The 15,921-nt window shown below is 39.5% G+C and overlaps 1 protein-coding gene across 2 annotated transcripts in view; it reads right to left on the bottom strand.

The window, feature by feature from the left end:
- Nucleotides 1-15,921, bottom strand: part of CIT (citron rho-interacting serine/threonine kinase) — a 68,041-nt gene that overhangs the window by 31,489 nt on the left and 20,631 nt on the right. Inside the window, exons 10-20 of one of the 2 annotated variants that reach the window (XM_063173417.1) lie at nt 15,025-15,130; nt 14,008-14,151; nt 12,559-12,678; nt 8,888-9,058; nt 8,584-8,637; nt 7,982-8,035; nt 6,682-6,822; nt 6,199-6,324; nt 3,214-3,309; nt 1,384-1,500; nt 798-907 (exon numbers count right to left, since the gene is read on the bottom strand). In XM_063173417.1, coding sequence (XP_063029487.1) covers nt 798-907; nt 1,384-1,500; nt 3,214-3,309; nt 6,199-6,324; nt 6,682-6,822; nt 7,982-8,035; nt 8,584-8,637; nt 8,888-9,058; nt 12,559-12,678; nt 14,008-14,151; nt 15,025-15,130 — 1,239 coding nt within the window. Of the gene's footprint in view, nt 1-797; nt 908-1,383; nt 1,501-3,213; nt 3,310-6,198; nt 6,325-6,681; nt 6,823-7,981; nt 8,036-8,583; nt 8,644-8,887; nt 9,059-12,558; nt 12,679-14,007; nt 14,152-15,024; nt 15,131-15,921 lie in introns of both variants that reach the window. The other variant, XM_063173419.1, reaches the window with a different exon arrangement.

Below are 15,921 nucleotides of genomic sequence, written 5' to 3'. Positions count from 1 at the left end.
CAGAGATGCATCTATCCAAGTGCTTCCCACAAAGGCACTGCCTGATGTTGGATCCAGCAGCTGTAACCTTTGTGGAAACCAAGCTGGTGAATGTCTGAACTCAGTAAGGGCAAATTCTGTTTTAGCCCTGCCCTACAGGAGGTGTCAACCAACCCATGCTTTTCCTACACTCGAAGTAGAACACCTCTATGTCATTTATGAAGGATATACAGCATTGTAAAGATAAGGAATCTCAGCTAAAATCCAAAGAAAAATAAAGTTTGGGCACACAAAAGGGTCAGAAATAGAAGAATTCAAAAGCATGCAGAGAAATTCTTGGCTTAAAAATACAGTGTTCTTCCTTGTTTTCTCACCCATCAAGGCATGAAGGAATGTTTGTGAGTGAAGGGTGTTTAATGTTTTCAATTACAAAATCATGTGTCAGGGGAACTGAGCAAAATATAAATCTATTAGCAATGTTTATGTTTAAAGAAGGAATGTATGCTTCTCCAGGGGTATTTTAGACATAAAATTATTAGTATTCATTTAACATATCTGGCAAACCTGCACAAATCACCTGCCTTAGGAAATGCTCCAAAGTAAACACTGCAATACAAACCAATTTTCCCAGTCATGTTTGAGAAAACACAAAATACACAGCGAGTCCCAACTATTTGAAGAAGGGAGAATATTTTTGAAGGGCTATCAGTGAAAAACAAGCAGGGAGCAGAGCAGGCCTGCAAAAAAGAGCCACTTTTACATGGTGAATCAGAGAATCACTTCAATTGGAAAAGGAGTGACAGAGCTGCCACACTTACATGTTCCTCTGGGTAAAGAGGCTGCTATTTGCTGCCAGTTTGTTGGCCTCAGACAATTCCACAATTCTCTGCTCCAGTGACCTGATCTTGGAATCCATTGCATTGATCATCTGAAAACACAGCAGTGAGACTTTGAGGCTGCACAATGCAAGCAGTTACAAAAATAAAGTTTATTTTAAAAGTCTGAATTTTTTCCAGAAACAAAAAAGAACTAAAAGAAAACTGATCAAATGGCCAAAATCAGCAACACAAATGCAATTACTGGAGCTATTTGCAGCTGCTTGCTACTGCTTTAATGTTAGGAAAAAGCAATCATTATCAAGACCCAAAATAAGGGGTACACAGCAAGCTGTATGGCTTTTTTAAAGGAGATATTCTTGAAGACAAAAATATTCTTGAATTTAAATATTCAAATATTCTTGAATTAAAAAAAAAACATGTCTCTTAAAATTCATATTAATCAATGAATTTTTTTTCAAAGCAGCTCAGCAGCACTACAGAACCTCAAACAAGATTATCTTGCTTAAAATCAGCTTTAGAAAGCTACTCTTCAAACAGCTTTGATTTCCAGCTCAACACCACATACCGCCTTCTGTTCAGCCAGAACTTTGCATTTCTCACGTGCTTCTTCTTCATGTCTTCTGAGCATATTCTCAAGTGCTTCCTTATCTGCAAGATCCTTCTTCATCTGATTTTCCAACACCTAAATGAAGACATTTCTTTTGTCTAAATTATATCTGTTTCACTGGGCAAAGGGCAAGCAGAAAGAAAATCATCAATATAGATTTTTTTTTAGTAAGGAATTGGTCATATCTCAAGCAAAATTAAATCCATGATGCAATTGCATGAAATCCATGGAAGAGCAAACTCCAAAAAGAGCACTCTCAGTTATCTCTGAAGACTGAATTTAACAATAAGATTTTATAGAGATATGGAGATACTGTAGGTATTTTATTTATTATTTTGAGTCATATAAACCGTGTTGAATAACTGTTTCAGCCTAATGCAAGAGAAACAGAGAAAAGACTCTCTAACCCAATATGTACAGCTGAAAGAAATAGGAAAGTGCCCATCCTTTGGCTGCCCTACCAACATGGCTCATAAGTAATTTGTGAGTTCCATAGGTATGGATGAGAAGGCAACTGAGACCAGACAAATTCTTCCAGTCAGAGACAAAAATCTAACAGCAAATTAAAAAACTTCTTACTGTGGCACAAATAGCTGTCATTGGGAACAGGACTAAAGTAATGAATTGCTACATTTTGCTAGAAATGCATGTTGTGTATGTATGACCAGAGTTATGAATCAGTTGTTAAATTGAAGGTCTCTTCCTTCAAAGAAAAGTTTATCAAAGGCACAAATTCTGCACCACAGGATAGTTTTTACTTTTCCAGTTACAAAAGCTCCATGTGCTGTTTTATTCCTTTGAACCTCTTTCGCCTGGCTTCCTGATTTCTCCTACTAAACCCTACATCATAGAGCCCCATAATACACCAGTTCTCTTACATTTTATTTTTTTTTCAAAGCTTATACTCTTTTCCAGTTTTTATATCACCACTTATTTCTCAACATCTACATCTCATCTTCCTGCTTTCTATCACTCTCCTCTCATTACTGATAACCACATGCTCTGATCTGCCAGCATATCTTGTTTTTTCCTTTATATTTCTCCCACAGAAATTTCTTCTCTCCTCTTAAATACTACATCCTCTCACATTTCAGCAAAAATGTAGAATTAAAGTATTAGATAAATGTACAAGATGAAGACTGTTCCTACTGAGAATAATTTGTTCTTATGAAAGACTCTTACAAAGTGCATTTACTGGCTGTTATATTGCAAGCTCTTTAGAAAAATCCTTAGCCAGTGCACATACTCCTATTTGCCAGCTTGTTTTTACTAATTTTAGATGGTGCCTATTTCTAACTGTTTGTTAATGCTACCCTGGAAAAGACAAAAACAAAGTGGGTGGTTTCTGTGTCTTCTTGGCAGATGTTCCAGCTCCAAGATGGAATTTCAGAAATGGTCTACTATTTGCTGCATTTAAAACTTGCAGGTAGGCTGAGTGAACACTCATAGAAAATCAGTGGGAACTGAAAGCCTCTTCAGGGTGAGAGATCCAACAGCATTAACTAAGTATTATTTAGTCATCAAAAGTCAAATTACAACCAACAAATGCCTTCCTGTAGTTCTGGCTTCAAATGCTACCTCTCCTAATCCAGTGCCACAGACAGATAAGGTACAATGGCAGAAAAAACAGGAGAAAACTGATTTGGATTCCACTAAACTCCCTCAACATTGCAGCAATGGCAACAAGAAGGCAACTCACAAGACAAAGCAATCAGAGCCTAAAGGCAACTGTTTTTCCCTGAACTCATTCTACCCACAAAAGCTTGTAGGAAGAGAAGATATTTTTACTTTGAGTTTCTCCTCATAGAATTGTTCCTTCTGTTTCAGCTGCAACTCCAGATGTTGTGCTGCAATCTGAGCCTCACGGTGCTTTTCCTCCAGCTCCTAAAAGCAGCAAAAAATCATATTCAGAAACAAGGAAATGGCAGGTGCTGTGAGTATGTGTTACAAAGACACCAAAAATTCATTCTCTTTTTTAAGGCTTCACACTATAAAAATCCCAAGTCCAGGGCTATCATGGTAAAAAAGAAAGGCATTATGAGACCTGAACATTATCAACTTTAGGTTTGCATATTGCTGCAGACCCATCTTCTGCAGAGTGGGAACACTGCTAAGGACAAGGATTTCTACTTCCATGGTAAGAATCTCCATCTCCCAGTGAAATATACCCAAAGATAGGCCAAGGACATTTGGTGAAAACATAGTTATAAACATTTTATAGCTGCAGTGGCATCACAGGAAGTTCAGATCTATTTTTAACAAGGTCTCACTTGTTTTCTTACAGCAGACCTCAATAACGGGGTACTGCTGTCTGTGCTTTTCATTCTGCATTCAGAGGGGGAATAGCATTTACTTTGCTGTATTCCTTGGACAAATGTTGTCAGAAATGCTATTTATAAATGGCTTCAAAAATGAAAAGTGCAGGATGTGGTGGAACATTCCAGAATCTTTCTAGCCTCTTTATTTCACATCAGATAGTTTCAGCCATGTACAATAAGGACTTAAATAATTTGTATTTCAGAAATCAGCTATTTCTGCAGTCTGACTATATTATTTGGGGGTCTATCTATAATAACCTTTCAACAGGACACTTCTCAAGAGCCAAGCTTACAACTTTATGCTCATTTATTGTCATATTTGTCATTCCAACAATTTCTTTAGAACAGGAGCAGGTCCAGGTCTGTCATTCACCACCACTGGGCTGACTCTTGCGTAGACAAATTCGGGTGCTGAGGGGCATCTGGACCTCCTGTTTGCCCTCATTACTGCACAGAACAGGAAAATTTCCTGATATTTGTGTGTGTTTTAGTACTTTACATAGTATTTTGATATGCTTTTTCCTCATCTTGTAAGCTTTTCTGCTCCAGTAATTGCAATAGACCTCCTTTCCAGAAGTGAGAATCAAAGAGGAGGTTCACCAAAAGTAGGTCATCAACAGTGCCTAGTCCCTGACACTCCTGCATGGAATGGAGATTGCTGCTTTTTGCAATTGAAATATGTCTCCCAGCAACAAGAGGGACAACTCACCTCCCCCAGAAACCCACACGTTTCAGGTCCTGGCAGAGAATCAGACAACCAGATCAGCAGCAGCTCCAAAGCTCCCAGCATCAGACTGCTCATATTGTAGCAGGAGCTTCACCAGTTCCTGCAGTGGCACTTAACAGCCAGTGTGGGCTTGAAAAGGTAATTTTCTACCATTGCTGCCCTCAGTCAGTATTCTCTATGTAGCACTGACTTTGTTATTGGCATCACAGCAATGATCTGCACTTTCAGGCAGGCAGAAGTATCTTCTCTAACTTGTTTCTTACTTCTTCATCAGTTCCTTACAGACAGATGAGCAGGTACTTCTCAGGTACTGCTCCATGAGTGTACATGAAAACCATGCCTTTATTCAATAATTTCCATCTTATTCTATGCAATTCTGTATCTTCAGCTCCCCTCTTACCTCTCCATACCAAGAAAAGTAAAAAATGATTGAAGAGACAGCTTGAGGGAAGGTACAAGGTAGGAGTGGAGGAAAAAAGAACACCAGTACCCTGTGCTCCCAGAGCAGTTGCAAGGGACTAGGAAAGACTCTATAGGATTACTTCTTCAATGCCTGTTTGACTTTTTCCATAAAATACCCCTCCAACATTCTGTCAGGATTCCATGGAAACTATCTATAAGAAGAGCTAAGCATATCCCATGGTGTAAAACAATTAGTTGATATTTCTGCCTTCCCTTCCACTTTCTCCTCCACAGAGAACATAATCAAAACCAAGGAACAATCCCCAAATATACACAAGAGGCTTATGAAACAATTCAAAGTTTTACACTATTTCTAAACATAAAGTTGGCTCTCTGCCCAGCACAACCATAGTCTCCCACTTACCATGCACTCCTGCTATCAAAACAATTTGAAAAGAACAGCACTACTAAAGAACTTATTCTACCTTTTCTTGACAGTGCTCAGCATACTGATGCTAAAGTCTATTCACCCAGAACAAGCCTGGGTCATCTGTTGACTCCAAATATGTTTAATTTTACATTTTCATTTGGTCTTCCTCAGGTGTGTCTCAGCTTGGGATTACTATCAGTAAAATGTAATTCTTTTTTTCCTTGTCATATTGGCAACACACAGAGAAAATTCATGAGGAAGGCAAAATAAATTTAATCATTCCAATATTAAATTATGCTTTCTGTCCAAGGGAAGCAAAAATTATTAGAAACACCCTCTGCTTGATTCACTAGAGACTGACATACTAACTTGCCTTAATAGTTTTAACCAGGAAAGAAACAAGAAATTGCCAACAGAGAAGTTATGTGGGTGCAAATGGTTTCCTAACAAATATCTTTGGAGATGAACAGTTTGGATGACGAATTTCTCTCTGCTTCAAAATGTAAGCACTTCTAATAGATCTGACCTCTAAATTCCTCTGCAATTTACTTAAAAAGAGAGATGTTTTTGTTATTGCCATAACCCACCCTCAGAATGTTTTACCTCTGAAACAATCATGAGGTAAATAATTTAAACATTACTGTGTTGATGGAAAAGTTTTCCCACTGAGATGACTCCAGCTTTGAAGCACTATTAAGACTAAAGGCACAAGAGAGAGTTTGTAACTAGGGGTACAAATAGTATTTGAATACTTAAGCTTTCTGCTGGTACAGGAAACAAATCCCTTTATTCAACAATTTCCACCTTATTCAACGCAATTCTACATCTTCTGATTCTTCCCTACCGCTTCCTTACAAACTCTTACCCTCTAGGTTTCATTTATCACCTCTGCTCACCAGAATTTTTTCTGCCATCTGTTGAATCTGTTGAGATTTAGTTTGAATATCTTCTTTTAGGCGGTTTTCTCTTCGTTCCACAGTCTCTAATCTCTTCACTTGATTCTCCAGAGAATGGCGCCGTTCCTGCAGAGCAATCATGAGCTGCTGGTTAGGCCACTCTGCACTAGCACAAAGCAAGGAGTAGTTTCTGGAGGAAACAGGCTGAAGCAGTCAATATAAGGCTGGCTTTCATATTTTGAATCCTCATCACACCCCAAATCCACCAGGCTGACCACATGTCCTTATCCACTCCTCACTGAAAATAAAACCCCTCACTTTTCCTCCAAAAATATGTTTCTTAATTAAAAATGCTTTAAAGTCCAACAGCACTTTCCCCTGAAGAATTACTACAGGAATGCTGTTCAGAGCCACCCAGGTGAGGGTTCCTAAACTAAGACACATCTCAATAACTGATTTACTCTGGACACACTCTGCACTCACCTCTGCTTCAAGCAATTTTTTCTTCATGCTTTCATTGGAATCTTCCCGGTTCTGCAGTTTCTCCAGCTCCTTCTCAGCTCTCTCCTTTGCCTGACGGATATTCTGCAGGAGCTCAGTTGCCTCTGAGCTGGCTTTCACAGCCTGAAGGTCAAGAGAGAAAAATGAAAAGATATTATATGAAAAACACACACACAAATTTGGTGTATGAAAGTTTCAGAACTTCAAGATGGTCAACATTCTCAATAAAATCACTACAGAACTTTGGTTTAACAGTTTAAATTAACATGTGCATGAGTCCAAATAACTTCCAAAACATAATTTTGACTTCTATTTCACAAAAAAAAAAAAATTAAAATCTAGGATACACATATTTGTCTTGCTATATTGCAAGTTAACTTTCAGTATATAGAGTCAAGTAAGTCTATCCCAAATTCAGCCCAAGTTCCTTTAAAGAACTCAGAAAATACTCTTACTACTGAAGGACAAGGAGAGTAAGCTGTTGGCCTACAGATAATTCCTTGGCATTAATGCAGGTAGAAAAGGATACAGGGGATTAAAATATGAATGTTTTGAAATATTAGACGTACTATTTCTATGTAGTTTTGGCCTCCATATTCATGATCATTAACCCTTGAAATAGCCTTCTCTCAGCAGGTGCCAAGTTTGAAAAGCTCAATCAGGGAATTATTATGACAACCCCTTTCTTTCCTGCTGAAGGATTCCAATAAGAGAAGTTCCCTAACTGTTCTTACAGTGAGACCTGAAGTGCCAGACTGACCACGACAGCAAATCTTAGATATTCTGCACCACTTTCAGCAGACATTGATAAGGTGTTTTAGTTCTGTTGTGAATCCTTATCATTCAACATTTTTGCTGTGAAGATCCTGGGAAGAACTGAACTGTCAGGTGATTAAAGCAGATTATACTGGGAGACTAAACCAAGTCCAACATGTGTTTTACTAGTGAGCTAAAAGCAGCTGAACCCCTCTTCAGAAGCAAGGGACCTGTGCAGTGTCCAGAGCATACCCAAACAGGCCTCTAAATGAGAATTTCTCTACACTACTCCAGTTCTGACTCAGCTTCATTTGTAAAAATAAGCACTGTTGACATGTCTCAAGAGCCAAAAGCATATTGAGAGCACCAGTGATTTCAGATACCATTTCCCACCCCCTTTTCCTTATCATCCCCCATGCTATGACTAATTCTATTTTTGAGGGTAAAACAAAGTGCATCCCTCCTCTTCATTAAGGTTTCACTGGGAAATCTTGTGAAAAATCCACTTTCACCACCCAGTCGTTACCTTTGTCAGCTTTTCCTGCAGCTCCTGGATTTTGGCTTGCTGCTCTGTATTGATCTATAGTTAGATAAAAAGATGGAGGGAAAGAGTCAAAACCAAAGAGGAGAAAATGCTCCTTGCTTATGATACCATATTTGTTTTAATTCGCTTCCCAAAAATCTTGGTTTCCCCCTGTAATCCCAACACACCAAAACACCCCTTGGCAAATCCACTCCCATTTTGCTAACTTCCAGTTGATTTAATATTTTAGTTACCAAGAAGATTGTTCAGTGTGAGAACACAGAATTCTTTTTGTTTTTCACTTTGCTGTTCCTTCTGAGTAAAGCAAACCCTGATGTAGCCCCAGCCTGACTCCAAACTTGGATGACACATAACAGCCTGTCTTTGCCTGGCTTCTCAACACAATCCATTAAGAACTGGTTATCCAGAGACAGCTTTAGATCAAACAAGAGAGAACAGTGAATCACACCAAGATGTCTTAAAACATAAAATGAAAGGAGGTGGGGGCTGTGAGGCCATGCATGCCACTGAGTAGCCACAGTTTGGTTTCTGTGCAAAACATAAGAGACCCAGGAAGAAAAATCTAGAACACTGAAGTAACATACCTTTTCCAGTTTGGAATACAACTCTCCTGCCTCATTTTTTCCTTGATCTTTAACCTGTAACTTAAATATAAAATATATGAAAACCTCAGGAAAAGCTAGGCTTCTATCCAGTCATCACCTCATGCAATTTAAACACCAGCAGTTACACCAAGTAGAACTCACATCATACAACACATGTTGTGTTAGTTGTAGGAACCACGCTAATCTCTGAAGGGCACACCCACAACTTGTGTGTGTGCATGTGTCAAGCAGCACTAGATATTGCAGCAAGCCTCAGCCCCCTCTCCCATGGAGCCTAGACTACCTTTTGCAGTTTGTTGTGGCACTCGGCAGCTTTACGTTTGAACTCCTCGGCTGCCAGGCGGGACTCCCTCAACTCCGACTCGTAGAGATCGCTGCGCCTGCGAGCCGAGATCAGATCCTCCTCCAGCTGATTCATCATCAGCCTCATCTCTTCCACTTGAGCTTGGTATTCCTGTGGTTGGGGTGCAAGGGAAGGAGAAGGGGTTACAGTTTAGAGGCAACAGGGGAAATGCTTGGAGCAGCAGATTCCAGAATACTGACTGCAGGCAAGAGATGCACTTAAGAGTACGTAGAAGGAAGGTAAAGTACAAAATAAAACAGTAAAAACTAACTAAAAATAACTAAAATCATGGTGTTGTGGTTTGAGTCTTGCCACTTTCAACTCAATACCTCCAAATCAAAACATTGACTTTTTGAGAGTGCAGGAACACATACATACATCCACATACAAATGATAAAAATTACTTACATTTCTAATTTCTGAAACAGAAATGTGCCTTTGAGTTGATGTCTCTACTAAATGCCCAGATGCTCCCTCAAGATCTATTTTCTCAGGCTGATAACATGACAGTTACCACAGATCTGCACAGCTTGGGTAAAAGGAAGAAGGAGAAGCAGAGGGGTAGCACACTGTGGCTCGCAGCCATCAGATTTCTCTTGACAGAGTTAAAAAGGATCACATTGCTCAGTATGGGAGATAACCTAAAATCAAACATTATCTTAGAAAAACTATCTAAAACTCACATTGCTCATAGAAGATATTTGCCTGTACAGGCAGAAATAAAGATTCCCCATGTAGGAGACTACAAGACAGGGCATTTGGAAGGGGAAGGTGGGAGAAGAAAAGAACATTTGAATTGACTATCTCAATGAGACTGGGAACTCAAACTGAGACTAGCTTGAGAGATTGCTTCACATCTTCACTGAAAGACAAGAATTTAATTATGTTTAGCATTTATTAAGTCCTGCAAGTATGCATTTCATGAAATTATTCTAAAGCAAAAAAAAAAAAAAAAAAAAAAAAACAAAAAAAGCCCTCTCCAAAATTGAAGTATTTTTTACGAAGCTGAGAACAAGTAGAAAACATGCACATCAAGAGTTAGGAACAAAGATTGTGAAGGACTGACAGTGGGGGAGTCTATCTCTCTTTCCATTTTAATATCTTACAGTATGCCTGACTACCCCCATATTGAGAAGAGTAACTGTCTCGTGACAGAACCGGGTTTGTCATCACTCCCTCCAGACAGGCAGCGCCTTCAGCTCGATGAGAGCCTGCTGAGCACTGACCCTGATGGCAGCCCCTCATCCTCCAGCATGGAGAGCTTATGCAGATAGTGAAAGAAGCCAGGCCTTTAGCAGATTGTTTTACTGGCCCTTACAGGGAGCAAAGAATGGCTCCTTGGCTTGTAATCCCAAAACTGGTTCTCCACTTTGTAAGCCAGACAGGAACCTACTCTTTCCAGTTTGTCTCCTGTGCAAGGATAATCTTATTTTCTTGCTGGAAAAAAATTAGATCTTTTTTCCTAATAACTAAGCATGTATTAACTTAAATATTCTTTTTATACAAATACATCTGTGAACAAAAAGGCAGAATGGTTTGAAAGAATAAATGTTCTGCTCAGAAATCATAATTTGTTTAGACTTCCTAAAATACTGGGCTTTTATATCAGCGAACACTTCACCAAAGAATTAAAGGTATGACAATAGTTGCCACTGTTACAACGAGCATTTGGGAAGGGAGGAAAATGGGGAGGGAGAAAAGAAGAAAGAAGAGGAGATAATTAGTAATATTTCAGGTTTTCTTGTTTCATCACATTTGCAAGATTGTCTTTGAATAAGTCCCGAGATAGATCAGAGGAACAGGCCACAGCACTCAAGGCAACACAGAACAATCCTCTGGGATATGCATTGCTCAGAGTTCTAAAATACCAAGAGATATTTAAGCACAGATTACTAGACAAGTTCAGGGCATGTATCTGAAGCAAATCACATCAGGGAACTACACAGACATAAGTGAGGCTTTCAGAAAAATACAGATTCTGATTTGTTGCAAGTTTGTCTGTTAGTACGGCTCTTCATCAAATAACGACCAGAGCACAGGTTTAGTTAAAACAAAAAAACAAAACAAAACAAAAACCAAACACACACCCCAAGCAAACAAAAAACCCCACAAACCCACCATGCTCTTCTATCCAAGTACCTGAGGTTAAATTGAACCTACAGCCTCACCCTGAAAATATCAAATGCCTAATTATTGGGTTTTGAAGATCCTGCTTTGCTGTTGATTTGACTCATTCTCTCTCAAGCCTCAGGTTTCCAACAGCAAAACTCTAAGGGGCTCTTCCAACTCCCAGTTCCCTCTGACTTAAAAATCATGGTCCAAGTCTTTAATGGCCAAAATCCACCTGCTGACATGAGTCAGCACAAATTTCTCAGCATTTTTGGTTGCAAGATTCTTGAACACATGTTTCAGGGAGCTCAGAAGGCCACCACAGACATGAAACTCTGCAGGACTCATTTGTTGAGCTAAGCAGCCTCTTTATGTCATTGTGAATCTCCACAAGCCAAATTAAGAGATTCTGGGACAAAGTGTTTGATTAAAAATTACTTGCACTATGTTTCCTCTGTTACATTTGTCTGTACTGCCTAAGAATCTGTGGATATTTAAAATCATCAAAAATGTTCCCCATTTCAGCATTTAAAGCAACTTTGCTAGCTAAGCACCAGAAGAGAGAGCAGGGAGCTTTAGATCCCTTGTATTACATAAAACAACCACCCAGAAGAATGCTGGGGAAGTCTGTGGAGGACAGCTACATCCAGAGGGTTGGGCTTGCATTTCATTACTTTTTATATAAGAGCTACTCATGTCTGGAGAATTATTACCAAGGTTTCAGGGCTTCCTTGTCTCAGAGACTTTGAAATGAGTCAGTTAATGTTTGTAAAGTGCTTTGAAGATGAAAACCAACAGATAATTACAAAGAATTGTTTGAATGCTATAGCAAATTTCAGTTCCTTTTTCTCAATGCAGTATGTTGCTGTTAATTCATAAAACTGAGTGGGTTCTCCCTTGCAATGGCCACATTTGCCACAATGTTTTCATTTAATTTTGACCTTTTTTACCTAAGGGCAACTATGTGAATTAGTGAACTTTCAACATTCTTTGGGTGGAAAAGAAAATTATTAATTTCTACTTTGCAAAGAGATCAAATCAGGAAAAAAATAGGCAGTACACATTCTATTTTGAAACACAATTAAGCATTTTAAATAGTAAGATAAAGAAGAAAAATTTTTTAAAAGACCAACACAATTCAGGTTAGCTCAGCTCTCTCCCAGGTGAATATTTATTAACTTGTGACATTTAAAATGGATAGGTCATTTCTACTGCAGCATGTCACTAAAGCATTGGAACTTTCTCCTAAACTGATTGTACAGATGAAGTACTTTCGGGACTAGGAAAAGAGAAAGGTGAAGTCTGGAGTTTGTGCTTACTTGCAAAATACACAAGTGGAATTTTGTAGCTTGCTGTATTGTTCAGGAACCCCTGTGAAATCACACAGCTTGGGAGTTATCACAGCCCATCAACACCGAGCGCAATCCTGGCACCAGAGCTAGAATGTGCCAAGAATGCCTATTTGTGGGCAGCCACTCTGCTCCCCAAAGAAGCAGGAATACCTGTTCTTTGATCTCTTGCAGTTTTCGGCTTTGCTCTCTGATATCATGAAGTAGCTGCAGTGCCTTATCATCTTCCTGAGACACCTCCATCCGTGCCTGCTCCAGGCTGCGCTTTAAGCTCTGCAGAAAGCAAAATGTTCAATACATAGGCTTTGGTTTCTCAAATGGTTGTATAATGAAGATCTTTAGTTACACAAATGCCTCCTTGACTGCAGTGAGGCATCAGAAAAATGGAGGCACCAATGATGGAATCCTAATGAAATTCATGGCCAGTGCGGCTCCTATCTGAACAGAAGCAGCCCATTTTACAAACACTGTTTACTCAACTCAAATCTTCGTTCAAATCTCCACTTCCTCACATCAGGTTTAGAGACAAAAACCAAACACAGATCACAAAAGGCATCCATTATTGACAGCATTTATCTATATTTTATCCAGCACTATTAATTCACAACCTAGATACAATCCTTCAACTTCATGTTACTTACATTTTTCTTGTTGCTGTTAAGTGAGTCAAATGCTTTAATCATTGTTAAATTTCTGTAAGGAACAGAAGAGCTGAGTGTATCTCACCACATGCCTTACCTCCAAATTTGGAGTCACCAGTGGAGTGGTGCTCCTATTAACTGAGTGTTATTCATCAACAGGAAGATATAAACTGAATTTTCTTCCTTGCCTAGTAGCATTCAGTATAGGAAAATCACTTGGCCCCATTTTAAGATGTCCTTCCCAACATCAACCCAAGACATCAGAAATGGTTTTCAATTCTCTGGAACAGAGTATTAGCTGCATTTTTGCTCTTGGTACAAGAGAGGAAACATAATTGTGTATCTAACTGAAAATACAGAGACTATCAACTAGAATGAAAATATCCTCACTGGAATATTGCCAGTGACAACTGGGCAGACATTCCAGCTCTCATGAAAAATGATCTCTGAAGACATGGCTTTACAGCCTCATTTTTATATTCTACCTGAAAAATAGCACCTGCCCTAGATCTTCCCTGACACTGTGCTGGGGAACAGGATGGGTCTGAACTCAGGACACCACAGATGGAGGCAACACCACTGCTTCCTAATCCTATTTGTTCTTGAAGATTTCTGTCTAGGCACTGATTAGGCCCCATCCTCTTCCAGCTAAGAAACCTTCCAGAAGCACAAACCAGGCATGTTCTAGCACAGCCAGTAAGACAAACATCACAAAGAGTTTCAGCAAGACCAGGACAGTAGTCACTCCTGCATGATCTAAGCACATGACCATGAAACAACATCTGAATAAAACTACCAATCAAGCTTGTGCAAACACTTCAGGGCTCCATGTTCAACAGATATCCTCTCACATAGTATTTTCTCTCCATCAAGTACCCCACTGAAAGCATGATGGAAGAGAAAGACAAAGACCACCAGATTTCAGGCCTTCAGAGCTGAAAGGACTGGGGTAAGGGCTCACACTGCATTCTGTGATATAGGTGGCCAGGTCCTGCTCCAGGAGGGATCGCTGGGTCTCAGAGGCTTTCAGTTCCACCTCCTTTTGGCTAAGTACAGCCTCCACCTCTGACACTCTCCGGTGCAACCGCGTCATTTCCTGCTCCATCTGCAATAAATATCAAGAGGTTATAAAGGAGGGCTTCAAAAGCTTTGTTAACTGCTACTTTCAGAGCTCTCTTTGTAAGAAATTTGTCTCCAAGAGACTTCTAGCTATGTTTCTCCAAATGGTGTTTAAATTCCGATACCATTGTCTCTGCTCCAGGAATGCACAGTTCTTCTTAAGGACAAAGTAGTAAGTCTAAGTCACCCCATTCATTCAAGCTGCTTGTTCATATTCAGTCATTCTTCGAACCCCAGTTAGCAAAGAAGACACAATCATTTTTCACCTGACTTGCAGAGATGGGTCACTTTAACCTTATCCCAAATCCATGCTGGACCAGAAGATGGTTTCCCCCCATCTCCTTGTCAGGAGCAAATGGTCAAATCCAGAACCGAGCAGGGAGAAAAGTAATGGAACTCTCATAAAAGTCTCAAAACAAGCAGTAAGTGTTAAAAGACTCCACCAGGTTCCCTTTATTGGAGCACAGCAACTGTTACAAGACGTTCACCATAAAGCAGTGACGTGACAACAGTTATATAAGCAGGAGCTGATGAGTGAGGAAGAGCCCTCAGAACAGTACTGCTGTAATGTGTGTCTGATGAAGAGGCAGGGCCTGCAGGAAGCAGCAGTCGTCTGTGGCACGCTGACAAAAGCACTGTTTAAAATCCAGAGCCGCTTCTTGTTAAGTTAAAAGTATCTACAGCAACAGCATGGCCTAAATTCATCTCCCTTTGTACTGGACAGGAAGCCACCTCTCTGAAGGAAAAGCACTTTGCCCACCACGAGTCTGGATGATCAGCAGCATCTGACAGATCCCTGGACATACAGTGGTTGCAGATTCCTGGAGCAATGGGTGTGGCCAATCGCATGAATAAATACCTTGTGACACTTGTCCTGGGCGTCTTGGAGCTCTTTGCTCTTGAGAAGAAGTGTCTTTTCCATGGAGCTGACCTTGGCTGGGGAATCCACACTTGAAAAAACAGATCTAAAAGAGCAAAGCCAAACAGCACATGAATATGGGTAAAAGGTACAAAAATCTGATTTATGCAGCCCCTGTAAAGTCATTGGGTACTTACTTATTCCAGGATAAAAGAAATGTGATTGTGCAGCAATCACAGCCTAACAGCCATCATTGCAGATCAAAGGCACCATAAAAGCTAATGACAGTACACCATTATTAAATAATCCACGTGTACTTCTAGTTACAATATTCATATTTTCCATCAGTGGCTGTGTCAGAGTGCAAAACAATAAATCACAGCAGCAGTTTTCCATGATTTGTAGGGACTTATAGGTGCAACAAAAACAGAGCATAAAGTCAACATAACCATTTGGAAAGATAACAAATTTTCAGAGAAATGCCTTTTATTTGGCACTTCATTTTTAAACAGGTTTTTAAATTACCATCAAAGTATAAAAGCCCTACAAACTTCAACATGTCATAATCTGCACCACAGGAAGAAGATTTAATATCCTTAGTTACATTCTGTGAATCAAAATTGAAACTTCCCTAACCCAATTCATATGATCCCTACAAACCCAATCAATATCAATATGATTAGTCACACTGCAGAACTTCAGAGTTCCACTTAAAAGTAATTTTTTTTTCCTGAGACACAACTGTACTGCTCAAAACAATTTGACTCCAGAAGCCAGGGGAAAATATTTACTTGTTCTTAAGCTTTCTGTCTAATTGGGACTCAGCATTTAAGGAGTTTACCATTCCTGTTAGTCTAAATTTATTTTAGAAGAGGATAGGAAGCCACCTGATGTTTA

The sequence above is a fragment of the Melospiza melodia genome, chromosome 20, assembly GCF_035770615.1.
Source record: "Melospiza melodia melodia isolate bMelMel2 chromosome 20, bMelMel2.pri, whole genome shotgun sequence".
Lineage (NCBI taxonomy): Eukaryota > Metazoa > Chordata > Aves > Passeriformes > Passerellidae > Melospiza > Melospiza melodia.
The sequence above is the reverse complement of the archived record's forward strand: the minus strand, read 5'-3'. Positions and strand labels throughout refer to the sequence as shown.